General features: G+C 42.1%; 1 protein-coding gene across 5 annotated transcripts in view; it reads right to left on the reverse strand.

Moving 5' to 3' along the window:
- Nucleotides 1-27,857, reverse strand: part of lama1 (laminin, alpha 1) — a 336,199-nt gene that overhangs the window by 30,407 nt on the left and 277,935 nt on the right. For all 5 annotated transcript variants that reach the window (XM_069922348.1, XM_069922349.1, XM_069922347.1 and 2 more), the window contains 11 exons: nt 27,134-27,277; nt 24,864-24,997; nt 23,150-23,306; nt 22,926-23,050; nt 17,288-17,438; nt 14,802-14,946; nt 12,988-13,129; nt 10,332-10,446; nt 7,290-7,460; nt 2,625-2,776; nt 1,651-1,836 (listed from right to left, as the gene is read on the reverse strand). In XM_069922348.1, coding sequence (XP_069778449.1) covers nt 1,651-1,836; nt 2,625-2,776; nt 7,290-7,460; nt 10,332-10,446; nt 12,988-13,129; nt 14,802-14,946; nt 17,288-17,438; nt 22,926-23,050; nt 23,150-23,306; nt 24,864-24,997; nt 27,134-27,277 — 1,622 coding nt within the window. The remainder of the gene's footprint in view (nt 1-1,650; nt 1,837-2,624; nt 2,777-7,289; nt 7,461-10,331; nt 10,447-12,987; nt 13,130-14,801; nt 14,947-17,287; nt 17,439-22,925; nt 23,051-23,149; nt 23,307-24,863; nt 24,998-27,133; nt 27,278-27,857) is intronic.

Here is a 27,857-nt window from a genome sequence, read left to right on the forward strand (position 1 = left end):
CTGGGAGAGCCCAATGGAAATGTGGGGAGGAAAGGTGACAAGGGAAATTCACATGGCAATTGGCTCTGTAAGCCAATGTGGATTCACGGGCCAAATAGTCACTCATGCCATGAGAAAAGATGCCATGGTTTAATTGGCAAGACTGTCCCAAAGGTTTCGCAGTTAATGAAATACAGCTAAACTAAGGAAAACATGCATCCAATTTACCCACAGCAACTCTCACCAACAGCAAGCTAATAAATACTAAAAATGTTGAGGGATAAATATTGGCGAGGAACTGGCAAAATCTTTCCTGACTCAGATTAATTGGCACATGGGATTATTTTCTATCGACTCGAGGGGACAAACCGCAGGGCCTCAAATTTAATATGTTATTTGGAAAGCACCATCCCAGATTGTTTATTGCAGCGGAATTTCAACCCAAATGTTTTTGTTCCAATCTGTGGAGTGGGATTGAACCCATAACCTTCTGAATTGATGGTGGAAATGCTGCCAACTGAAGCAAGGCGTCATTACTGTGCTAACAAAACCCTGTGCAGTGCTGTCCGTGCAAGATGCAAAAGACGAGCTTATTTTCCATCTGTTTTGATGCACAGTCTCTTAGGAGTGTGGAAGTGTAGGCTGTAGTTGAATGGGATGAAGGGTTCATGCCAGTCGTTCAGAATATGCTGGCAGGTGTCTCCAGAAGTACACAGATCAACGGCATCATCACCGGATCGGCTCTCCGAATTTTGGCTGTCAATGAGGACTTTCTAGCCTAGGCCCAAGAAAGCCCAGTAAGACAAGATTTACGATTAGGATGTAGAGATGTGATGGATCTGTTCCTATTTCATCCGAGACTCTCATACGTACAAAGCAATATTTATTTATTTTTTTTGTCTAAATGAAATACTTCTCCTGCATGTGTATTGTTTATCTGTATGCATATTATTTCTGGTTGTGTGTCTGCATGTTTCGCACCGAGGACCAGAGAACGCTGTTTCGTTAGGCTGTGCTTGTACAATCAGATGACAATAAACTTGACTTGATTTCTTCTTGTTATTAGATTTTGTTGATTTCCATCAGTACAGAAACTGAAAGGTTTTTTTAAAATGTAGGTAAAGGCCACAGGTAGCCACATGTCCCCTCTGGACAGGTGCGGTTAGCGCAGCGATTGGCGTGACACTAACGACCCAGGTTCAAATCCAGTACTGTCTGTATGTTTGTACGTTCGCCCTGTGCCTATGTGGATTGCGGCCGGGTGCTCTGGCTTTTTTTTCCCACCTTTCAAAATGTATGGGGTTGTAGGTTAGTTGGTGTAATTGGGAACCACGGGCTCAGGGGCCGAAGGGCCTGTTAATGCTTTCGACACCATGTGCCGGTTATCTGGGACTGGTTTTACACCCAACTATGTACTTTAATACTGTAAAGGTTTACCCATGGATACAGTTCTGGAGTATATATGATGAAAGGCTAATAATGGCCGGTGTCCAAAGAGTTAACATTTAATTAATATTTAGAGTGCAAACTGCTGTATCAAGCACTGCAAGGCAACAGCACAGCAATCTTCTTGAAGTGAATTCTCTATGTAATTAGCAGTACTTCACACTGCCCTGAAATCTGGGTATGATGCAAAGTCAGCACTGGTCAGGTTGAAATGCAGGAACTTACTCAGTGTTGAGGATCAGGTTCTTGATACAGCCCCTGAACGATTTTGTTATCTTAAGGACAATAGCGCCCTCTCCAGCCGGAACTCCACCAGCGTACAGTCTGGTAATGTTCAATAGACTATTGTGTGCTGAGGACCCAAGCCGGGTTTCAAGGAACTTCCCTTCGTCGATCTGCAACGTCATTATCCTAAAAGAATGAAGCAAGACATTCAGCGTCAAGTTGTTGAAGGGAAACATTTATCCACCTCCTGTAATATGAATCCAACTATTTTAGACGGTTATGGACAGAACAACCATCCAGGAGCTGCACCGTGAGCTGTTGGATGAAAGGTCTAATATAGCATGTGCTCAATCATTCTGCACAAGGAGAGAAGCATAGGCAAAATAACTGGAGGACACACGGATCTCCCTCTGCAGTTGGATGTCATGAGGTGGCTCACGTCAGACTCCAGACCAGTTGAAGAAGCCCACAGAGGCTTTAAAGGAGAAGCCAAATTACCTCCAGGCAAAATTCCTGGCTCCACTTCAAAATCACCGGTTATCGCGGTACTCTGAAACCCACCCCCAACATCTCTGCGGTGCCTCTTCTGTTAGATAAGATAATGAGGGGCTTAGATGGGGCGGACCGCCGGCACCTTTTCCCTGGGGTGACAACAGCAAATACGAGAGGACCTCTGTTTCAGTGAATGCAGAGGAACGTTTATGGGAGAGGTCAGAGATTTTTATTTTACACAAGAGAATGGTGGGTGCCTGGAATGCATTGCTGGAGGCTGGAAGAATAGGGAGATTACAAAAGATTCTTTGATAGGTACATCAATCTAAGAAAAAGAGGGTTATGGGTGTGAAGTTGGGAAAAATTAGATTGTACTAGTTTACACAGGTCAACTCAACACCATGAGCTGAGGGGCCTGTACTGTGCTGCAATGTTTCAGATTCTATGTTCTCTGTATGTCGCAGTGGATGCAGATTTCATACCTTTTGTTCCTTGTGAGAATGATGGAATGTTCTTGCCCATCACTGTATGTTCCAGATGGGGACTTAGCAATGATTTTCCTGGTGTTGACTCCGTCTCCAGTGTTTATGTGAGCTTCCACATGTCCGTCTACGATCATAACACTGATAAACGGCTGCAGATATTGAAAAGGATAGTTAGAAAATCCTCAGCTGTGCACACTATAAGAATACTCCAATTGGTGCCTGGAGCTGTGTGAATGGAACACCTGCAGCCAGTAGTTATGAACTCCTGGAATACACACGTGTGCTGGAGAAACTCAGCAGGTCACGCAACGTCCACAGGAAGTAGAGGGTAACCAACGTTTCAGGCCTGAGCCCATCATCAGGTATGAGAGGGACGCACCTGAAAAGGTGGGGAAAGGTGGAGAGGAGGAAGGAAGGAACACAAGCTAACAGGTAAGAGATAATAGGTGGATAGAGATGGGAGGGTAGAAAGAGAAAAAAGCTGAGAAGCGATAGGGAGAGAGGGTAGATCTCTGAGGGGAGAAAGAAGGGAGAGGTGGGGGAGCTGGAGGAGACACTGACTACTTCCCTACTTGCAGGACAAGTACGGAACAATGGAAATGATTTAATTCCAATCAAAGCATTACATTTTGAGTGCTGCAACATGACGTGCAGAATTGATGGAGACGCAGTCATCTCAGAAAGCTGAAGGGGTGGGAGATGAGCTACTGTGAGGCTGACACCATGAAGGAATCAGAAACACCTTTAAAGGTGATTCCAGAACAGGAGCATCTGCACCTTGGTGAGCATTGAGGGTGAACTCCAAGTGGCAAGCTTCCCTCAACATCTCCTAGTTGCCTTCCAATGTCACACCATTTAAAAGTTGAAGTTCACCTTTTTCAAGATGGCGTGCTCTGTCACAGGGCTTCTATCTAGTTTGCAAGGAACTCAGTAACAATTCCTGCAGGCTTCTTCCTTGATGATAATGGCGGAGGTGCTATCCCAGCATTCAGAGCCGTTGTGCAAGTGCCCATTCAAACCCCGCCAAGTTTCACTTCATCGTCAGTCTTAAGTGGAGGGAAATCTTCCTCGGGTGAGGGGGGGGTGGGTAGGAAAGGATCAAGAAACACAAAAGAACTCGAAAACCAGAAAATGAGGAAGGACGAAGTAAAAGGGAAAAATATGAAACAAGATTAAGAAATTATGATGGAATAAGTTCAGGTGAACAAGAAATCCGCTGGTGCTGGAAAGCTGGAGTGAATGAAAGGCATGAGAGTCTGAACGTTTCGAGCTGAAATCCCTTCATGAAGAATAGCAAGAAATAGGCCTGGATAAAGAGGTGAAGGGGAGGAGTACATGCCCCTTCGGGTGTCTGCCCTGTTCTGACTATTCCCAATGAAGGGATTTCAGCTCAAAATGTCGATGATCTATTCCTTTGCCTGGACGCTGAGCTCCTCCAGCATTTTGTGCATTGCTGGTGCTGTTGAGAGCTCTGTTGAGGATTTACAAATGATGGAATTAAGTGTTAATACCAGGACTATCAGAAATCACGGTGTGACTGACACATTTCGCCATTTTAAATTATGTTTACGCTCTTGATAAGGAAACATCTCACCTCAGGCATTCCATTGGTAATTAGCTCAATATCACCAGTCTTGCCTCCAGGGGCACAGAGGCACTCATTCCCACAGGCTTACTACTGCCTGCATCGTAGGGTCACTGGAGGGCTCCTGCATGGTGAAATGTTTGAATGCTGCCAATGCCGAAATTCTGCCGCAATATCCTGGATAAAGAGGTTTATCCACCCAGCATTTGCTCATCTCATCTAACGTACAGCAGCCAACAGTGGGATCCACATCCAAACAAATATTGGGTGTACAAAAATGGAATTGGGCTTTCAACACATTGGCAGCTTGTGGATAATGTTTCTGTTTACTACTGATACATCGTGTCCTGAGTCACAATAAGTATTAAAAAGTTGTTTAGTCTTGTAATTAGGAATGCAAATGATTAAGCAGGAGAAAACAGATTTTACTTTGCAGATCAGTGGTTGGTAATTGTAATTAAAAAATAGAAATTTGCATTTAAAACACCATTAAATCAATTACAAACTATTAAGTTTACTGTAATCTGATTGTACAAGTACAACCGATGAAACAGCGTTCTCTGGTATTCGGTGCAAAATTATGCAGACACACAACCAGGCACAACACACATACAGACAAATGAAACATACGCAGGACAATCATTTTATCTAAATATTGCTTTGTTCAAAATCAGGGTCTTGGATGTTTTATGTGAGCAGTTCCTTTGGTCGTTCAGCGTTCTCACTGCTGTTTCTTCGCCTGGTGGCGCTGGCTCCGATCCTCCTGTGTCTCTTTCCCAGTGGGAGCAGCTGAAAGATGCTGCATGCAGGGTGGAAGGGGTCCTCAATGATTTTGAGGTAGATCAACCAGTAGAGACAATGGCAGTGTTTGATATTCTGCTACTGACTGGGGGTGGAGGGAGACTCCAGTGATCTTCTCTGCCACTCTTATGTTCCAGTGGATTGACCACCGATCCATTTCTTTGCAGCAACCGTACCACACTGCTGCAGCCAGCCAGGATGCTCTCGATTGAGGTCCTATGGAAGGTTGATATAATGCTGGTTGGTAACCTTGCCCGCTTCAGTCTTCTCAGGAAGTGCAGTCGCTGTTGCACCTTCCTGACAAGTGAAGAGGTGTTGAGTGTCCATGATAGGTCACTAGTTAAATGAGGTCCAAGGAACTTGGTGCTCTCCGTTACAGAGTGGTTGATGTGTAGTAGAGTGTAGTCGTTCCTGGTCCTCCTGAAGTCCATGATCATCTCCTTCATCTTATCCATGTTGTGATTAGCTTGTCACTCTCGCGCCATCTCACAAGATTTTTCACTTCTTCTCTTAGTGCGACTCATTGTTGCTGTTCGTGAGGCAACTACTGCAAACTTGATGACACTGTTGGAGCTGGATCTGTAGTGTGAACAGGAGCAGGCTGAGCACACAGACTGAGGTACACCAGCGCTCAGCGTGAAGGTGCTCGATATTCTGCTATCGACCCGGACAGATCATGGACTTTCCTTTAGTAAGTTAAGGATCCATTTTCAGAGAGGGGTGTTGAGTCCCAGTGAGGACAGCTTCTCCACTTAATGTGTATGTTAATGTCCATACAAATTAAGGGTATGGAAAGTGATTTCAAATTTTCCACAGAGATTTAACAAGGAACTATGTAAACTTAGGCATTTATTTCATTGTAAAGCCATTTGCTGAAGTAATCAAAGATGTGGCAAAAATGGAAGTCTACATGTGCTTTATTGTTCATGGTTAACAAATTAATGAACTTGGAAAGTTCATCCTTTATTCATCTCAATAAATCCTGTTAGGATTTGACATCCCAAATCATCTGGATTAGGTTCCATCTGCCACCATTCTGTCCAACCATCGAACTAACTAACTAACTCACCTCTGGGCCCTATATCATTACCTTCTTCACAATCTACAACTGCACTCATTTTCATGTTGTTTGCAAGCCTACTAATCTGCCCACCTATACTCTCATCCTACGAGTGTGTGTATAGGATGACGTGTGTATGTGTGTGCATATGCGTGTGTGCGCATGTGTAGGATGAGATATATATTTATGTGCCCGTGTGTATGAGTATAAACAGTCAAGGACCCAGCACCGATCCCAGTGGTACACGACTGGTTACAGACTTCTAAATAGAGAAAAATCTCTCCACTATTACCCTCTGCATCCTATCACATAGCCAATTTGGGATCCAATGTACTAACATAGCTTGGATTCCTTGTGCTTTAACCTTCTAGATCAGCCACCCAGATGTGACCTTGTCAAAAACCTTGATAAAGCCCTGCCTTCATTAATCTTCTTAGTTAGACAAGATTTCTCCTGTATAAAGCCATACTGACTTCCCTGAATCAGCTCTTGCCTTTCTAATTGAACATAAATCCTGCCCCTTAGAATTTTTTTCCAATAATTTCCTCATATCCTGTAATTTCTTGGCAGATCTCTACTGCCCCTTTGAATAAAGGAATAACATTTACTCTCCTCTGTCTTTCCCAGTAGTCCTGTAAATTTTACTTTATCCTCAGTTCCCATCTGAAATTAGTTCATGTACCCCCATTCTATTGTTTCCCCACACAATTTGCTCTAGATCTTGTGTAATGATTCTTTGCCTCTCCCAAGTTTTGAATTAAATTGCTACTGTCATGTGAACCAAAATGTAGTTAAGATTGTCCTTTGCTTGCCATCCAGGTTAGTCAGTGCCAAGTAGTCAACAGGGCATCATATTTTACCAATGGGAGCTCTATTTAAGAGTCTGATAACAGCAGGAAAAAAAACTGTCCTTGCATCTGGAGTTTTGTGTTTGCAACTTGTGAATCTTTTGCCTGACAGAAGTGGATGAAGTGAGTATGGGTCTTTTAGTATGTTGACAGCTTCTTTGAGCCAGTGGGAGGTAGGGATGGAGTTGATGGAAAGAAGGTTAGCGTGTGATAGCATGACAAGCCCTCTGCAATTCCTTGCAGTCTTGGGAAGAGCAGTTCTCATACTGAGATGGATCCAGACCAAACACTTGGCAAGAGACCTTGGGGAGACGCTGGATTTCTCTTCCCCCCTTCACATAGAATAATTCCTCCTCTACTGGACTCACCGTTTTTGTTTGCCGCCGATTACGGCCTCCAGATGATTTGCCCAGTCCGGCTAAGATGAGTCCACTGTCATTCTTGGTGGCAAATGTTGCCATTAACCTGGCTTCCAATGGTAGGACCTTGGATCGTAACTGAATGTACCCATTGTTGAAAATGCTCGCACTCCGTATTGGCTGTTTAAAACAAACCATACAAATATTATAGAAGTATTCCCATAGAAACGCTGGTCCTAGTCTCAGCACTCAAGAAATTCAATCAACCTTGCAATGATAAGATGAATGAAACATGACAAGAAGAAAATTCATGCAGATGTTGAAAACTTGAAGTAAAAGTAGAAAGTACTGGAAATACTCAGCAACTCAGGTAGGATTTATGGAGAGAGAAATAGAATTAATACCTCAGGTCAACAACCTATTGAGGACCACTGACTGAAGGCCATTGACCTGAAAGATTAATACATGTTGCCAGACCATCTGAGCATTTCAATGGATCTACTCTTTTGAAACAAATATGAGAACTGGGAGGATGTAGGGTCGGCGCCAAGGGTGGGTGGGGGGCATCAGCAGGCATTGCCCCCCCCAAACAAGGCGTTGTTCCCCCCCCCCCCCCCGTACAGTCATAGCCATCACTCGCTGTCAGACCCGTACCCACCCTCTCCCGCATCACTAGTGTCTAGCTGGATGCACGCTAGCGATTCTCCATCTGCCCCCGGCCAAGTGTCAGTAGCGTCTAGTGATGCTTGACGCAATAAAAGTCGCGCCCTCATCTCCTACGTTGGCGAGGCGGGTGGTGTTAACGCCCCTTAACAATAGATCCCACCATCCAATAGCCCCCCCCCACCGCTGAGTGACTTTATGAGCATTCCACTGCGCCCCCCTCTAACACGCTAATGCCCCCCTTTAACATTCGTTGTGGTGCCAACTCTGGAGGGTGGTTTCACCATTGTCACTGACCATTAGCATAACTAGTGCCAGAAGCACAATGGCAAAGGTAACGAGGTGGGAAAGAAGAATCTACTACAAAGAAGGAGGAACACAAGAAAATAGGAGCAAGAGCAGGTCAAGGTCACTTGATCCCTTAACTTGCCCCACCATTCATTATGGTGTTGGCTAATCAGGCCTCAACTCCTCCCCTATGCCTTTCAGGATCCTAATCTTTCAAAAATGCATCTAGGTCCACTTTAAATACTACTACTGAGCTGCTTTCCACAACTCTATGTAGGTGAAAAATTTCAAGGATGCCTTGGATTCGCCAGAGACCCATGTAAGGTCAACAGCCATCATCTTGTGCAGAACCAAGCCTCATCTTTATGGCTAAGACTTGGTCTGGTGGCTTGTGATTCACATGTCTCCTTTGGGTCCATAGACTTCGCTTGTGTAGTCCAAAGGCAGGTCACGTGACTGATGACATGTGACACTGAAGATGATGGAATCTAGAGCAAAAATCTATCTGCAGGAGAAACTCAGCAGGTCGAACAGCATCAGTGGACAAAAAGAACTGCCGATGACTCAATGTCCTGTAGGGTCTCCAGCCGAAAGAGCGATAATTCCTTTCTGCCGCGGACCTCCTCCAGTAGATTGTTTTTTGCTCATGTTGACTGATGTCATTGCAAGTACTCAACACCCTCTGGATATATGGAGAGAGATTCCGAGTCTCTAGAATCTTCTGTCATGCAACATTGGTCTTCTTTTATAGTATTTCCATGGCAGAAATCTTAATAAATTTATAAACTCTCATGAAGGCACAAGTGACCTAATTTTATTCAAAATGTTACATTATAGAAGGCTTTTGGGGCATCAAGTAAATGGAATCCGGAGACTGTACTGGTTCCTTGAATTTTGTGCAGTTAATCCCATTCCCCAAATTTCTCCATATCCTTTCATTATCAACAAGCATTTATCTAATTTCCTTTTGAAAGTGAATTTGGGATATGTATTCTACACCAACCCCACCCCTATACTTAACAAACCTAATCTTCACAATGCACATCCTCTCATGTCATCTCTGGATCATTTGCCAAATACCATAGCTTGAATCTATCACCTCTGCTTATCAACTTTCATCTCAGCCCTCCCAATAGCTGGTGTTAAATTTAAATTGATATTTAAACATACAAACAGCACGGTAACAGGTCAATTCGGCCCACGAGCCCGTGCCGCCCAATTGCACCCAATTATCCTTCAACCCTCAGTGATTCTAATAGTGGGATGAAACTGGAGACCCTGGAGGGTCTCCCGCAGACATGGGGAGAATGTCCAATCTCCTTCCAGACAGTTCCGGATTCGAACCCCAGTCCCGATTGTGGGCGCGGTAACGGCTTTGTGCTAACCGCTACGCCATCTTTTATATGGTATTCTGTGACTGCAGCCAGGATACCTGACTTTTAGACTACCAAATGCTGTTCTCTTCCCCTTCCCTCAGTACATCATTAAGTATTCTGATTGACTTTCAGATTCAGACTGATGATGTCATCAACTCTGGACATTGGGTGTCATAAGACTCTTGGTTCATTCTTCATTTTTAACATAATGAGACCTCACCTAGAGTATTGCAGACGGTTTTGGTCTCCTTGGCTGAAAAAGGAATATACTTGCAATAATGGGAATGCACAGAAATTTCACGTAACCGGTTCCTGGAAAGGCAGTGTACCAGTGATACTGAGTTGACAAGGCCAATATTCTCTGGAGTTTAGAAGAATGAGAGGCAATCTCATTAAAACTTTATCAATTTCTTCAGGACTCAACAGGTGGACGTTGAGAGGGCGTCTATGCTGGCCAAGGAGTCTAGAATCAGTGGTCACAGTCTTAAGATATGGGGTAGGTTATTTAGGACTGAGATACATAGAAGGTGGTGAATTTTTGGAATTCTCCATCCTGTCAGGCTCAGTTATTGGAACCCAGATATTGATAGATTTCTGGATATTGAGGGAATCGAGCAATATGGGGAATAACGCATGAAGAAGAAGATCTTAATGATGGAACAGGAATTTGCAGCCTACTGCAAATTCTTACATTTTCAGCAATTCTCTATTACTTTTCTTTTACCTCAAGCAAGCAACCTTTCTTCACACCCAAGGAATTCCTCAGCAGGTCAAAGGTAGATCGGTAAATCTCCACCTTCTTCAAGCAGCCCACAAATGATTTGCTGACAATTTCTTTCCTGGAAAACAGTCAAAAGTTGATTTTTTTCAAAAACAGGTTTGGAAAATTAGCTCTTGCAATCAAGTAACCCTTACAAGGTCCATGTCCTTTTGTCTGAACTGGAGCAGTTGGAAATTGAAGATGTTCTAAATCATTGAGAACAAAAAGAGGAGAAAACAATGGGAATATATACTATAGAAAGGAAACCAAGCAATGTTTCAGTGAGATAGTGAAAAAGATCAAAAAAGGTGAGAGTGGAAAATTACTGTTGTACTGGGTGACAGTGTTTACATCTATGTTAGATGGAAAGCCATAATTAAGGAAAAAAAAATCATCTCGGCTGAATCGGAACAGATAAAACAGAGAAGGAGAATCTGGGAGAATGGTATTGAGTCCATGTGGGAGTAGGTTTGTCAAGTTAACTGTGAGAGCCTATGACTTGTGGGATATATTGAACACTAACCTATTCTTTGAGATGGAGTTGCAGAAGTTGAGAAAAGGAACCATGTGAAATTGAGTGTTGGATGGACACTGGCAGGAAATGTGATGGAAACAGGAAGGAATCGGCACTAACACAGTGATCAAAATAGGGCAGGAGGTGGAACGAAACAAGGACCTGCCTCATGTACCTCGCAAAGAGTCAAGCATGGCATTGACCCATGTGAGTTCCAATGGGTATCACTTTATAAACTGAAAATGAGCAGAATGCGCAAAGAAACGGAGAACTGTCAAAGTGTAGGTGGTGGAGAAATGTGATGCTTGTGGGTGGGAAGGGACAACGAACTAACCAAAGGTTATTTTTGGGGTGCCAGGACCATGGATTTATCTTGACCTTGGGGGCTGTCTGTTTGGATCATGCATGTTCTCCATTTGACTGGTGTCTGTAGGGAATGAAACTCCACATCCCAGTGATGTGTTAGCAGGTTAATTTGTAGCTGGAAATTACCTCTTAGTATAGGTAAATGGTAAAGTAATTCAAGGGGAGTTGATGGACATGTGAAAATGTATGCAGGTATACCCACTTTTCGGAGGTAGAGCGCTTCTGAGAAATGTTCGTAAACCAAAATTTCATAAAGCGAAGACCCATTGGCTACTATTGGAGGCAATTTTCATAAAAGCGAAAACCTGTTAAAATTTTTTTTGTAAAAACAAACATGGGTCTCTTCGTATAAGCGAATTTTCGTAAAGTGGGGTTTACTTGTAAATCCTTAGGATGCAGGGAAATAAGGAAGGGGCATAGACTTGATGAGATTATTCTGGTGGGGGATGACATGAACACAATGAACTGAATGACTTCCTTCTCTTTCCCGCTTCCTACATTGCCGTGAATTTAATCCAAATTTATCTCATCTTTAATTTAATCTTTGAATACAAGTATTATTCTGATAAATCCACACTGTATACTCTCCAAGGTAAATCCATCCATCTTATTGTGTGGTGACCAGAATTGCTCACTGACCAGTGGGTATGTACAGACCAGGCACACCCCCAACTCTCCCCCTGCGCTCTGGTCCTCTACAAGTAGCAGCTCCTTGTACCCTTTATTTTCTGAACCTGTCCAGGCTATTTTAATGTTGCTTATCCTTGCCATTCAACTGTCTAGAAAGTAATTGGAAATAACTTGAATAATAGTATGAAAAAGCCAGATTGAAAGTACATTTAAACATCAATTAATAAGGCTGCAATTAGTAGTATACACGATTGCATACAAAATTACGATGGGTATAGATGGAGTAAATGCAAGCAGGTTTTTTTCCACTGAGTTTAGATTAGAAAAGAAATAGAGCACATGAGTCAAGGGCAAAAGGGGATAGGTTTAAAGGGAACCTTAGGGGGAATCTCATCACACAGAGAGCAGCAGGAGTGTGGAATGAACTGCCAGTTGAATTGGTAAATGAGGCTCAATTTTAATGTTCAAGAAAAATTCAGACAGGTCCACGGGTGGGAGGGGAATGGAGGGCTATGGTCCAGGTGAAGGTTGGTGGGACTAGGCAGAATAGTTTGGCACAGATTCAAAGGGCCGATTTCTATGCTGTAGTGGTTATGGTTTGAGCATTGTACAAAAGGCTCTGCAGTTTCTTTTTACCGACCCCCCACAAAAAATTGCTGAGAGTTGTGAACGCAGCTCAGACCATCATAATCCTCTCTCCCCTCCATCGACTCATCTACACTTAATGCCATCTCAGAAAAGCAGCCAACATATTAAAAGACTCACCCCACCCCTGGCCACACTCCTCCGGTCGAGAAGAAAATTCACGAGTGTGACTTTATGCCCTGCCAGTATCAATGATCGTTTCTCTCACATTGTTATCAGGGATGAATAAACCTCACACGCTAAAAACAATGTTGTTTTCACTCTGTTCTAACCGATCTCTCCCTATAACTGCACTCTGTATTTTTTTTTTACTGCAAAATGATTTATGATTTACTAACAGGATTGCTTGCAAGATAAACTTTCTCAGTACACAAGGGTGAAGAACTTGGAACTTGATTTTAGCCCCATTTGTTGACGTATTCAGCAGAACAGTGTTGGAATTCTGGCATGGAGCACATTAAATACCTGGAACTTCTGGAACGAGGTAGTCCCCCAATATAGATTGGATCTTTCTGCCCACGATTCAGATCTGAAGCAGTTCCAGGTGATTCGCCCTGTGCAATTTCTCGATCAGTTGAGTTGAATGGGTCCATGACGGCCAAAACACCTACGAACATTCATAAAGCCACTCATTTGAAAGATTCCAGGTGACATGGTTGCTACTGCAAAGAAATGGTCTACGTGCCTCTGAGTGCAATGGGTGGGAGTCCTGTCCATCACCTAACCAGTGAAAACAGAAGAGAGTTGTCATGCCAAGAATGAACGCTTGGGATAGCCTCCCATCAGTGGAGGTGTGTGCTGGGACCTTGACAAGGTACTTTGTATCCTCATTGGAACCAGGAAAGGTACCAGAGTATTGGAAAGCAGCCAATCTTGTTCCGTCTTTTGTTACATGATATAAATACATTTTTTTTGATAAAAAAATGATCAGTAATAACAGATTAGGTGCAATTCTCTGATACTTGTTTCAGTCTTCTTTGGTTCTCCACAGTTTTCTCTCCTCTTCTCCTGCCTCTTCATTAGTTGTTTCTGAACACCTTTGGTGACCTCATTCGCAAATAAGTTTGATAACTGAGACCACAAGACCTGATTTTAACTTAATTTGCACAAGGGACGTGGTAAAGTTGGATCGATCACCAACCCTGTGCTCCTTAACCAATAGTGAGTTAATGGTGTTCAATTAATGCAAGGGCAGTTTCAAACACTCGGGGGGATGGTTGATATCTGCCACATGGAATCAGCTAAAATTCACGAGATATCAAATCAACTTCATTTAGAGGCACTTGGACCAACATTTAAATAGGCAAGGCACAGAAGGAGATGGAGTTTAAACGCAAAAGGCTAGAAATATTCATCAGGTCAGGCTGCATTTAGTGCTTTCGACCTGAAACGATAACTCCGTTTCTCATCCTACAGAAGTGGTCTACTTTGCTGAGCATGTGCAGTTATTTCTGCTCTTATTTTAAATTTCTAGACACCGGCATCTAGCAAAAAAAAAACCCGAGAAAATAAATACAATTAAAATATTTAAGAGTAAGTAAAAATTTAAATAAAAGCTTAAGGTTGTCAAAGTAAATGTTCTCCAAAGCCACCACAACGTCTTGGTAAAGATGGGAGCAAACCTTCAGTCAGCGGAGCGCCCTGGTCGTGACCCATACGCACCTGCTGTTTGAATAAAGTCGCATTGGAATAAAATGGTGGCAGCCAGGATGAAGAGCCGGCCGATGCTGCTCGCCGCTGGGGCGACTCTCCCAGTGTCTCCCTATCCCTGTCTAGTAAGAGTTTTCATCTTTATTAGCATTAAGTGTATTAGTTAGGCTTTATCTGTCAACTTGGGGGGAGTGGGGGGGGTTAATTATGACGGCGTCACAGTTAGTGCAGAAGGTACTGCAACACTGTTACCGAACGGGGTTCGAATTTATATTTTGCAAGTTACAGGAATTATCTGATTAAGGTGAACTTTACCTAATTAAGGAATACAATATTGATTTTTTTTCAAATTATTTTACATTTTGCACTTTGTCCTTTAAGCTGTTTTCTCTTAAAGCAGGAGCAATAGTTAGGCATTGTAAGAGTGCGTATCCAGCATCTGCAATCCCTGTAGGTGCCGGATATCGGGGATTTTATGGTATCTGCATTTTTTTTATTTTCACACAGTAGGATATGGTCCAAAAGCAGGCAAGTAAGAGTAATGCCCATGGCAAAGCATTGGCATGGAACTTGTGCATTGAAGGGTTCAGTTTTTAATCACGCCCAACGAAATTGCTTGGTCGTCTTACCTAGTCTGCGGTTACGTTGAAATGCAATTTTAAACCAAGTTCCATTGTTGTATCGTTTCTTGGACATGAGGGTCAGCACTCCAGATCCGAGGTCAAAGGTCACACGTACTTTCCCATCTGCCAACTCTACTGCTAAGAAATCTCTCTAATAAAAGATAAACATGAGTTATGCCATCAGTTGAATATTAAAGCAATGAATGAATGAACAGTCAATCATTTCTACTCATGATTTGGATCCTGAAAAGGAAAAGGTGCATTCGAATCGTGCCTTTTTATAGCCTTGCAAAAACTCATAGATGCATTACAACTAATGAAGTGTGAATCACTGCTGTCAAGTGGCAAACCTGGCAGTCAATTGGTAGAAAGCAAGCTCATACAAAAAACCATGATAAAAAGCAAAGTGTGAGAGGTTTGATGGAAGTCTGGAGGATCAACCCTGGTTTAGATAGGAGAGAGAGAAGAAAGCGCCTCTCACTCATCGATGGTTCAAATCTGAGGGCACAAGATTAAAATGTGGCACAAGTGATATACATGGAAAAAAATATGCAGCGAGCGGATTTGATCTGGAATTCAGTGCCTGCAGGGCTGGTGGAATCAGAATCCATTACCACCTTCAAAGGGGATTGGAGAGAGAGAATGAGTGGAAAGCAGTGGGGAGAAAGAGGAGAATATGATTGACAAGATTGACTCAATGGACCAAATTGTGTCTGTCTGTGATGAAGCTATTCTCTGATTCTGTTTGATTTCTGACACTGAGCTAATCTCTGCTCTTCCTTAGAAGTAGTGTAACTGACTCCTGAAATATACCTAAAGCTTTGCTCGACAAATCTTTTGACTATGGAGGCATTGAGCAAGAAAGTGGAAGCCGAAGATCAGAGGGGCCATTGTATTGTGTTAGTGCAACGGATCACAAGGTCTACTACTCCTCCAATTTACATTTTTGTTCTATGTTTCAAGGCAACTCTTTCAACACTGCTACGTCCCCTCTGACAGCTCCAGCTGAGTTCTATGCTCTAGTTAGTGGAGTGGGATTTGAACTCACAACAAACCATTTTTCTTTAGATCGGTAAACTTGAGCTTTTATTTACTTTTTAATGGGAGGACTGGAAAGGAAACAAAATAATACAAGACACAACTCCAATTCTTCGGTCTGCTCAGAAGACATTTATTCTACTTCTCAAAGAGAACTTTCCCATCAAGCAAACATAGCCTTGGGCAGCAAATCTGTTTCGAAAATATCAATGAGTATGTTTCATCTTTCTGATGCTTTACAGACAGAAAGGAATTTCACATCCAAAAGAATATCTAATGAAGGGAATCGGACCTGGACTGGTCTGCTTTGCTAACACAAGATTACAAATGTTCTTGATTAAACTATCACTGTGTAACTGAATTCATGATCAAAGAAGCAGCAAAACACTACACTTCAGTGTACGATGGCAGAGTGCCCTGGTAGTTAGGACTTGCTTTCTATCTATTCACTGACAGTGTGCACTTTCATCTTCCTTTGAATCTGTCAGGTTCCAGCTGCTTGGCAATCGACTAGGGCTGCACACTTGTCGATGAGGAGCTCTTTGCCGGAAGTCAATTCTGTTTTACGCTGGGATTGTGTCAAAGCATCCCGCAGCGTGACTGACATCCAAGGTCAAACAGCTAATGAGCAATCCTTCCACCGCAAGGCATTTTACCCAGAGAAATGACAAGATCAGGAAACAAAGAGATATGAAGGAACTGGATTCTATTTGAGGGATGAAAGAAAATGGTCCTTTTGAGGTTCTCAAATGCTAGGAATTCTTGGTTTAAAATATATTTAAATAAAGCCACAAGCTTTAGGCCAAAAAATGGAAATACATTTTAATAACCTTTTTCTTTAATTTATAATGCACTGTGTTAGGCTTTATTGTTTAATTCCTTGTAATAAATTAAATAAAATATGGAAAATGAATGTGAAGTTGCAACTGTCTGGGATGGAATACTTTTAACTTATTTATTACATCGAGGCTGTTCAACCAATCAGGTCCATGCAAACTCCCATCAGTGCAACGCGATCATTTCTACTCCCCCTCTTACTTCCATGCAGCCTTGCAACATAAAACATTTCTTTGATTGGTTTATCACTTTACAGTCCAAGGAAAATTTCAGTGGCCAATTAATACAGCAGCACATCTTTGTAATGTGGGAGAAACTGGAACCCATGTGATCTCTGGGAAGAATGTGCAAACTCAACACGGCATGCAGGGCTCAGGAATGAAGCTGGTTCACTGGAACGGAGTCAGCAGCTCCACCTATGACACCCCAAAGAAATATGCGGCAGAAAGACAAAGGAAATTGTCTGTGTCATCTTAATCAATGAATGTTTAGTATTTTCACAATTCTTAACATGCAGAGGAACTAAAATGGACTATTTTTCAGAAGTGCTTTAATGTTACAAACACATTGTTACGCACAAAGCTTCCAAGCAGTAATCCAAGTTGCCACTCACTTACAGTGCCAAATGAAGCAAGGTACAAGAGTAAGCCACTTGGTGAGAACGTGCTGAAGTGCATCACCAATTGAGTTGTTGTGGAGCGCAGTATCTTCTCGACAGCTGCGTAGCCACTGCCATCAAAGTGGAAGGCAATGTCTTCGTTTTGGGATCTGCAGAAGACACACAATGCTCATCTTCATTTCATCTGCTTCCTCTCTCCTCCCACCTATTATCAATTACATGTCAAGGATTGCGCACACAATTCTACTTGTCAGATTGTACTTGGGGGCAAAAAAGCAGCAGTGTTAAAATCAAGCCTCTCACTCAAATTTATTTCTCTCCATCATTTACTGTTAGATAACCTATGGATAACTTACAATATAAACCAAAACCAATACTAATTACAAATCCGTCTATCCACAGAAAGAGCAAGCATATGATCGAATAGGGGGTTGCCGATTGAAAGAAGTATGCTGATTTCAAATTCCAAGTAGTGCATGTACCGCATCCTTGTGACCGACATTTCATTTTTAATAGCCGTTTCTATTTGTAGTTGCTTGGTCTTGAATCAATAAAAATTTGCAAAACATCTAAATATCTAACACATTCAGTGACTAAAATGGGGGAATGCTAAAAGAACCAGCGAAGGGAAGAATATCACTGATGAGGAAGTCAGGAAGCCAACACATTGGCCAAGGGCTTGCTGTGCTATCCCTGTTCCATCTGCTCACTGCAGGCGTGGTACTGCACTCAAGTGTGCTGGACATTGACTTCCTGATGTGAATTAAATTTAGGAGAACCATGAACTTATTGCATGGTTGCGTACCAATATTGGAACGTGACCATCTTAAATTCTGCCAGAGCTGTACAGATAAAATAAGGAAAAGAAACAGTTATGTGAAGGAAAACATTCAAATCATAATACAGGTATATCCGCTTTACGCAAATTTGCTTTTTATTAAGAAACTTGTGTTTGCTATCCAAATAAAATTTGAATGGGTTTTCACTTTCACGAAAATAGTCTTCAATAGTAGTGAATAAGAATTTGTTTTATGCCATTTTGGCTTTTGAAAGGTTTCATAGGAACGCTCTACTTTCGTAAGCAGGGAATACTTGTATTTAATGAAATCCAGAAATCAGAAAGTCCTCAATTTACAGAGAGGTTTATGTGGTGTTATGAGCCCAGAAGACCCCAAAACCCAACAGCAAGAGAAATTCACCAAGACAAATGGTTACTTAAACAAAAGTTGCTTTTAATTATCTTTAAACATAAAAACACGATCAAACTTTAACCCCCTTCTAATTCTAAGCACGTGTATATGTTCAGGAAAGTTCTTTGATTCACAGTCCAATCTCACTTCTCACTCCTCCAAGTTCACTGGTATCAGGAAATTCTGATACTGTGCACAGAATTTAACGTGTATGAATTTTGACCAGGCTCTGGTGAAAAGTTAAATCGTTACCGCTCAGGAAGGTTCTAATTGGTTTCAGAGAGAGATTTGTTGCTCGTTGGACACACACAAACAGATTTCCCACAATCAGTACTTCCGTGTTTTGCTGAAGAAACTTTTCCAAATGATAACTTCTTCCAGGTCATCACAGAGTTCCTCTTGTTGCCCATATTTCAGGAGAAACACTCGAGCCAGCCATTTCCTCTTGTAAGGACCACAAGGGTTTTCAACAGGCTGAACTCAGAACACACAACCTGTCTTCAAAATGTGGTCTTCAACAGGCCTGCCAACTTGTCAGGTTACAGTCCCAGCTGCTGTTACTAAACTCTCTCCCTCTCAAAGAGACATCCTGTTTGGTCTTTTCCTCTCTCTTTGCTTGTGAAAATCAGAACCTCTTGCAAGGGTGAACCCAATCTTTGAAAGACCTTTATCAGCACTTGAGCCCAGACTTGGTTCCATTTGCACCTACTTTTGAAGTTCCTTCCAAAGCAGTTCCATTTGCAAGTCGAGCTTCAACAAGACTCTTGCACTTTAAATGAGATGTGAAGTGTAAGTATCTGTTTGTGAAGTGACCTACACTAAACCCCCCACAATCTATCTCTTTTGAAAATATATTTATATATAATATAATACAATACATAATATAACCCGTAAGAATCTGGAAGATAGATTGATGTTTGAGGAATGTCTCTATTAAGAAAAGAGTTGTAGCCATCTCAAAGGCAAACCAAACTTTCCTTGTCCAGTTTTGACTTATTTGCGCTGCATTTTCTCTTCCCATTGAAATCTACAGACTTGAAATTCATCATACATTGGAATCAACGGAACTGAATTTTATAAGTGGCATTCAAGTACATGTATGACTACCTTGTGAGCAAATAAGCAATCGGCTGGAGGAACTTGGCTGACTGAGCAGTATCAGCGGGAGAAAAACTGTCAGCGATTGGGGCCAAGCCCTTCAACAACATTGGGTTCTAGCCCAGAACCTTAACTTGCCGAGTTCCTCCAGCAGATGCCGGCCTCTGGAGACCTTCATGTGTGAGCTTACCTGTGAATTTGACTCAGAGCCAACTTCTTTTTTGTAACGATTGTGAACAATATAACTCACATTTAAATTTCGACTTGTAGCATTAGAACAGGGTTTCCTGCCCATGAGTCCACGCACCCTAAATGCAACAACTAATCTATAATCCCGCCTGTTTTTGAAGGGTGGGAGGATACAGGAGCCCCTGAAAGAAACTCATGCAGACAGGAAGACAATGTACAAACTCTACTGATAACACCAGATTCAAAGCTGGATCACTGGCACTAACCGCTACACGAACCATGCTGCTCCAATAGTGAAATTTAACTAAAATTGCTACTGCTCTGCAATGTAGTGATCATGCCCAAAGCTAAAGTATCTCAAAAATATTAAACTTTTAAAAAAAATCTGCTTTAAACGTGCGCAGAGGCACACTGGTAATTTGCAATCTGTCGTGATTAAAGTGTTTCAGTTTGCGGAAGTGTTAGTGGTGTTGTTCAAGGGAACCGGTACGGACTTGAAGGGCCGACATGGCCTGTTTCCGTGCTGTAAACGGTTAGATGGTTATGGTGGGGTTGAGGAATAAACAACACTATGCTCCAGTTCTCAGAATAGTCCGTCATGGCAAACTCACACAAGGCCATTAAGTGACCACTGTGAGAAATAATGACCTTTATAACAACGCTAAGGTTGTAGTCAAGTTGAGTCAAGCATCATTAGACAAAAAGGCTCAGCAGCGCCTTTTCTTCCGAAGGAGGTTGAGGAGGGTAAGGTTACTGACCCCAATCTTGACAATATTTTACAGAAGCCCAATGTAAAATGGGGTTAACCGGGCAACTTGCCTGGTTAGTGCCCCACTCACAAGGCAGCTTGAAAGGGTCCGACCCGGTCAGTGTCGTCCAAAGTCAACCGGGTCCCTGCCCTATCTTGGAGGTAGTCAGGGAACCAGTTAAACTTACTAAGGACACATCCACCGGCGGCTTGATCAGCAAAATGGTCGACCAATGGGAAACGCTGGCTGAAGTGTATACGGTGATTGGGGGAGAGAGGGGCTGCTGCCAGGGCCCAGGGTAGAGAAGTTGGGGGTGAGAGGTCGCTGCCATGGGAGGAGAGGTCAATGTCATGGGCAGGGGAGGGGTGGAAGAGGGATCACTGCCACGAGGGAGAGAGGAGAAGGGTTGGCTGCCGCGGGGGCGGAGGGGTCGGATGCTGCGGGTTGGAGGGAAGAGCGATTTATAGTGGGAGAGAGATGGACAGCTGGTGGGGGGGGAAGAGACTGACAGCTGGTGAGGGGGGATACTGACAGCTGGTGAGGGGGGAGACTGACAGCTGGTGAGGGGGGAGACTGACAGCTGGTGAGGGGGGAGACTGACAGCTGGTGCGGGGGAGACTGACAGCTGGTGCGGGGGAGACTGACAGCTGGTGGGGGGGAGACTGACAGCTGGTGAGGGGGGAGACTGACAGCTGGTGGGGGGGAGACTGACAGCTGGTGGGGGGGGGAGACTGACAGCTGGTAGGGTGGGAAACTGACAGCTGGTGGGGGGGGCGGAAGGGGAGACTAGTTTGCGTGACGTGTCACTTACCGCATCATCGCAGGGGCAGGATCCCTGGGTTGGTGATTTACTGAGGCTATCCCCCCCCAGCTTAAAAGGTACTAGAGGCATCTTTGCCCCACTAATCGCAACTGGGTCCCAGGAGGGCTACCCAGGTGCTGCAGTTTAAAAGGACCACCTGTATAGTACAGAGAGTGCTAAGCATCAGCCCAAACCTCAATGGAGGATCATCAAAATAGCCAAGAAGATCAAGGGACCTGTCTTTCCTCTATTGCATCACTTCATAGAGCTCAAAGAATTGTTGACTACTCTTTCCATCTATCTTTGACCCATCAGGAAGGAGGGACTTGAGCATCAAAATCGGGACTGCCAGGCTGGGAAATCGCTTCTTCCTACAGGCTATGAGATTGTGTATGTGTGTGTACTGTGGTCCAGAGAAACTATGTTTTGTTTAATTGTATATGTAGAGTCAGATGATAATAAACTTGACTTGAAATAAAAGCTCCACTTCCATGGACATTGGCTTTGCTGTAACTTTTCCCTGAGGGGATCAAAACTCATTGAAATGAAAATTAGGAAAATGGTACTGTTATGAGCCCAGAGGACCCCAAAACCCAGCAGCAATAGATATTCACCCAGACAAATGGTCACTTAAACAAAAGTTGCTTTTAATTATTTTTAAACACGAAAACAGGATCAAGCTTTAACTTATTACTATTAACTTAACTAACCTATCTTAACCCCCCCCCCCCCTTTCCAATTCTAAGCACACGTGTATGTAATGTGTGTGTAAGCTCAGCAAGGTTCTTGGGTTCACAGTCCAATCTCACTTCTCATTCCTCCAAGTTCACTGGTTGCAGGCAATTCTTAGACTGTGCACAGAATTTAACATTTATAAAGTTCACCACGCTTTGGTGCTTGAAAGGTAAATGGTTACCGCTCAGGAAGGTTCTTATCAGTTTTCAGAGAGAGGGATTTGTTGTTCGCTGGACACCCACAACTGATTCCTTGTAACCAGCCACTTCAGTGTCTTGCCGAAGTAACTTGATAAATCATCAGATAATAACCTCTTTCTTTCAGGTCACCACAGAGTTTCTTTTTGTTTCTCTTATTTCAAGTGACAGCCCTCTCCTCTTGAATGAACCACAAGGGCTTTGACCAGGCTGAACTAAGCACTCACAACCCGTCTTCCAAATGGGGTTTTTCCACAAGCTGGCCGGCTTGTCCAGTTCCAGTCCCAGCTGCTGACTGTAAAACTGTCAGAACTGATCTCTGTGTCTCAGAGAAAAAGCTGTTCAACTCTCTCTGCTTGCAAAAACCACATGACCCTCTTAGAACAGCAAGCTGCACTCCCAGTCAGCCTGCAGCTCCGAACTACTCCTCTGATCTCTTTCATCTGTTGCTTTTCAAATCAGCAACTTATTAGTGATGTCTCTTGGGCACTCTCCAAAGTTTTTGCAAAACCCCTGTCTGGCTTGAGCAGAGCTCCAGTATTTTAAATGAGATCTGTTTTGAAGTGACCTACACTAAAATACCTGCCCAATTTATCTCCCCAAAACATATCTATATACGATACAAACACAACATAATCTGTCACACTACCAAACTCAGGATAATGATTGGCTTTACCTTGCAAAACACCCACTGCATTTCCCTTCTCTTTCTCGATAGTTCCACAAGCCGACAGATCTTCCATCAAGGAATGTTTCACCCATGCAACCTTTGAAGTGGGTGACCTTCACTGCTGGTACTTTCTGCACACAAGTGAACAAAGTTATTGCAAGGTGTTGATGTTAATGCAAGAGGAGATGAAATCGTTCAATGACTAGAAAAGACCTGGTCTTACAACTGACCTTCATTTTTCTGGAGAGACCTCCTACGAAAACCAGGGTGGAATTATTCACATCCAGCACTGTGGAAATGCCAGGAGAGGTAGCTTTTTTTACAACAGACTTTTCTGAAGCAGAAGATCCAACTTCTTGAACAGTCAGAGTTCCCAAACGTCCAAACCTTTCATTCAAAAGCAATGTACAACATTGAGTGTAAGGTTTTTATTTCTCAAGAAAACCAGCAGCGTAAATGTTTACTTTGGAGTTAGAGTTGTGCAGCATAGCCCAATTTGCCCGTGCTGATCTTGTTGTCCTCCTGAGTTGATTCCATTTTCCTGCGCTTGGCCACATCGCTCCATTATTTTCATAACAATTAATGTACCTGCCTTTCAAATGCTGCAATGGTACCCGCCTCTTACCACTTCCTCTGCCAGCTCATTCTGCATCCCCACCACACTCTGTGTGAAGAAGTTGCCCCTCAAGTTCAAATCTTTCCACGTCGCCTTATATCTTATGATATAAGATATAGGAGCGGAATTAGACCATTTTGCTAATTGAGTCTGCTTGCCATTCCATCATGGCTGATCTACTATCCTTCTCAACTCCATTCTCTGGCCTTCTTTGTGTAACCCTTGACTCCCCTGTTAATCAAGAACCTATCTACTTCTTTCTGAAATATACCCAATGATTTGGCCTCCATTTCCGCAGTAACAAATCCCATTGATCCATTGCCTTCTGGTAAAGGAATTCTTCCTCATCTCTGTCCTAAAGGGATGCGTTTGTGCTCTCTGGTCTCTGATACCCTCACCATAGGAATCATACTCTCCACGTCCACTCTATCCAGTCCTTTCACGATTCTTTTCTTTTTAAAATATTTTTATTGATTTGGTAGAGAGAAATATTACATGTTATATATTAACTACATATTAGTTACATATCATTTATATTATGCAACACAGTATGTGATTCATAAGTGATTTATACATTGTCTTGTGCACAATTCACCTCATATTCTAATATTACAGAATATTCATCGTTGGTTATCTAATTGAACTATCTCTTCTACTTATAATAGAAAATAAAATAAGAAAAAGACGTCTCCCATTCTAATCCTACCGCTCCCACTAAACACAATTACCAGCAAATTGCCTGTAAAGAATCGGGTCTCAGCTCCTGGACAACGGACAGGAAACCCATAGAGCACCCATGCCTATGTATTCAAAATATGGGCCTCATATCTTCAAATTCAATCTTGATCTCTTTAATGATGCAGCTAATTTTCTCCAAACTCAAGCAAGACATAATATCCTGTACACGTTGCATACGAGTTGGTGCTGAGCTGTCTTTCCATTTCATCAAAACTGCTCGTCTGGCTATTAATAAAGTAAAAGCTATTATTCTTTTTTGAATTTAATTCAGTCCTTTTGCTATTTGATAGGTTACAATGAGATTCCCCCCCCCCCCCGCCACCCCACCACTCCATTCTTCTGCACTCAAGTTTTTGACTTCATTAGTCTGCAAAAAGATTATACTGATTCATTACATTTATGCTCCTCATAGCAATAACAGAAAACAAAAATACAACAAGAAGTTCTTTTATCCTTTGAGGTAATGTTTTCTTACACCACCTCTCAATTCTTACATCTCCATTGAACAGAGTAGCTTCAAGGAATTATTGGTTTACACCAGGTGATTGATAACAGTATAAAACGTGTAGTGTGAGGGAACATTGACTTGCCTGGCAGCATGAATCTTGTACCACTTGTTTGTGTTAATTTGAAGGTCAGGGTATTCTAATCTTGCAGTCCCCGAACCCACGTCCCACAGAAAGGCAACTCTGCCGCGTCGCATCTCCAGAGCCAAGAATTCAGACTGTGAAATAAGTGTAGCAGACAAATAGTTCACAAATCCAAAAATGGCCAATCCCATTCTGTCATCACTATTGCTACAGGCTAGATTAATGCAAGAGACTAAATCGGAGGTCTAAAGCTAACGGTGAAATCTTTCCATCTGAATTAACAAAGAGGCCTGGAATAATTATTTTTGTTTTAAAAATTCTTGTGATGAAATTCTTAAGAATCCTTATGGAAATGTGTTTTGAGACATTGGAGAAAGCAGGTATTTCCTTTTAAGTTAAATGAACAAATATATATTACAAGCCATGCTAACATGCTAAAATTAATTTCTATTTGAAACACATCAAACATAACCATAATAAGTGTAGAAAGAGAACCATACAAAGGGATACTCACCTTTGCACCTCATCTAAAATATATCACATTGGACAGTGATTTGTACAGGAATGATGTACAAGTTTGAATTTTTGTGTGGAAGACAGTGGAATGGGACTGTTTATCTGGAAACCCCTGATGCAGAAGCAAGGGTGCTACTCCATAAACTACAACAGTTAAAAGGATTCCCATTCAAATATTGAAATCCAACTAATTACATTTCTCAATTATACATTACTCCTCAGAAATTGAATGGATGGAGATAGGATTTATCGGATCAGTGTATTAGATGTGGAACAGAAATTGGATCTTTCCTTCATTCCACGTGGTCTTGTTCAAAGGTTAACCCTTTTTGGGTTTCTATTATTACATTTCTACAATGGATAACGGGAGTGAATTTTCCTTTAAATCCTGAATTGCTTTTGTTAGGAAATTTAGAAAGTGTCACTCCTAAAGTATTATTGTCAGATTCCCAATTAAAGTTTGTTAAATTGGTCTTAGTAATAGCAAGGAGATGTGTCACTGTAACATGGAAATCTGATGTTTCATTAACATTAGACAGATGACATGCTGAAATTCCAAGTTGTATTCCATTAGATAAAATTACATATAATTTAAGGGACAAGTATTTTTTATTTTTGCAAATTTGGGGTCCTTATGCAAAAATAATGAAATTACAATTATGAATTTATTATTATTTTTTCTTGATCAGTGTGTTTCCCTAAAAAATATTATTTTATGATGTTTTTGAGGTCTTTAAGTGTCAACTGATGCAATCCGATTTAATTATTTGTAATAATTTTATAATGAAATATCTTGTATATTCGTTTTGGGATCAGATTAGCTGGGGTGGGGGGGGGTTTACTAGGCTTTTTTTGTAGTTTGTAGTTTTTTTAGTTTTTAGATTTTAGTATTTATAAATAGATTTTCAACATATACTTGTTAATATTCCATTATGTAACTATGTTATATTGTTTTTAATTTTTGACATTGAATATGCTGAATAAATAAAATATATTAAAAAAAATTAAATTACATTTTAAATTAGATGAAGAGCACGGTAACAGGCCCTTGTGGCCCATTTGGCTGTGCTGCCCAATTATACCCAATTAGCTTACAGCCCCTATGTTTTGGAGGGTGGGAGGAAACCAGACTCCCGGAAGAAACCCACACAGTCATGGCGAGGACGTATAAACTTCTTGCAGACAGTGTCGGATACCGATCAGGTATCTGGCGCTGTAGCAGCATTGCTGAGGATCCATGGTGAACTGTTTGCCCATGGAAGACAGTGGGTAGTAATGGAAAGGTGTTATTCTGACTGGAGGTCTGTGACCAGTGGTGTTATGCAGGGACTGGTGCTGGGACTTCTGTTGATTACGGTATATAAAAATCACTCGTGTGAAAAAGTAGGTGGGTGGTTTAGTAAATATGCTGGCGGAACTCAGCCGGTCTTTTCAGTGCCTAGAGACAAAGAGATATTGCCATCATTTCGGGCCTGAGCCCTTCTTCGAGGAAAATATAGAATAAGACAGAAAGCTCATGGCGACTCTTTGTTTGCCTTACAGCAGACAACAGCTGAAGTATATCATGCATATTACAGTTTTATATCTTATTATGTGACAATAAAAGGAAACTTGATTCAGTCACATTAATTAAGTGGAATTGAGCAATGATTGTTTGTAAACTCCAGAGTGTGAGCCATGGCTTCACAATGTTAAGCTTAGCATCAGTCAGATTTGTTGGCAGACTCGACTAGCAGCTGTAACCGGCTACTCACGTTGCTGCTGCCTCCAAGGTAGAACAGTAGGTTTTCTGGCTCAGAGGTTTTCACATTCACAGTGAGAGTATTGTAGTTGGTGCTCATGAGTTCAGGCTGGTAGGCACGGATGCAATCTCGGTCAGCTGATACTGCTACTTTAATCTGGAGAAGAAGTGGAATTAGAAGAAAACATTTGCAGCTTTTGCAAAATGGGATTAATGTATTGGTGGTCTGATAAAGGGTCTTCAACCTGAACCATTAACTCTGTTTCTCTTTCCACAGATATTACTTGACCTGTTTCCAGCATTACATTATTTTAGAATATCATCATTCAGGTAACATGAGGAACCTTAATTTCTTCTACATTTATAAATGTTTAGATCCAGTGCTGTTGATTATCAAAATCAGATTCTCTGAAATCTTCAGTTTTCTGAAATTTAAAAAAAATTTTTTTTGGTTAAACGAAGATATCCAAAATCCTCATTTAACCGAAATTTTTCTGGAGCTGAACTGACCAGGAACATCGGGTCCTCAAGCTCCTGGGCACAAGCGGGGCCTCGGTGGGGAGATGACGGTGATCGGCGACAGCCAGCGTATTTTTTTAATGAGAATTAAACATTATTTTAATGTTGTTTGTTGCTGTTTAAACACTGTTACCAGTGATTTGCTGTTGCTACTAGGCTGTTTTTGAAAAATGACCGTTTTCTCCGAAAAATGGGCCCGGTCCTGACCATTTTGGTGC

Source organism: Narcine bancroftii, chromosome 2 (assembly GCF_036971445.1).
Source record: "Narcine bancroftii isolate sNarBan1 chromosome 2, sNarBan1.hap1, whole genome shotgun sequence".
NCBI classification, from domain to species: domain Eukaryota; kingdom Metazoa; phylum Chordata; class Chondrichthyes; order Torpediniformes; family Narcinidae; genus Narcine; species Narcine bancroftii.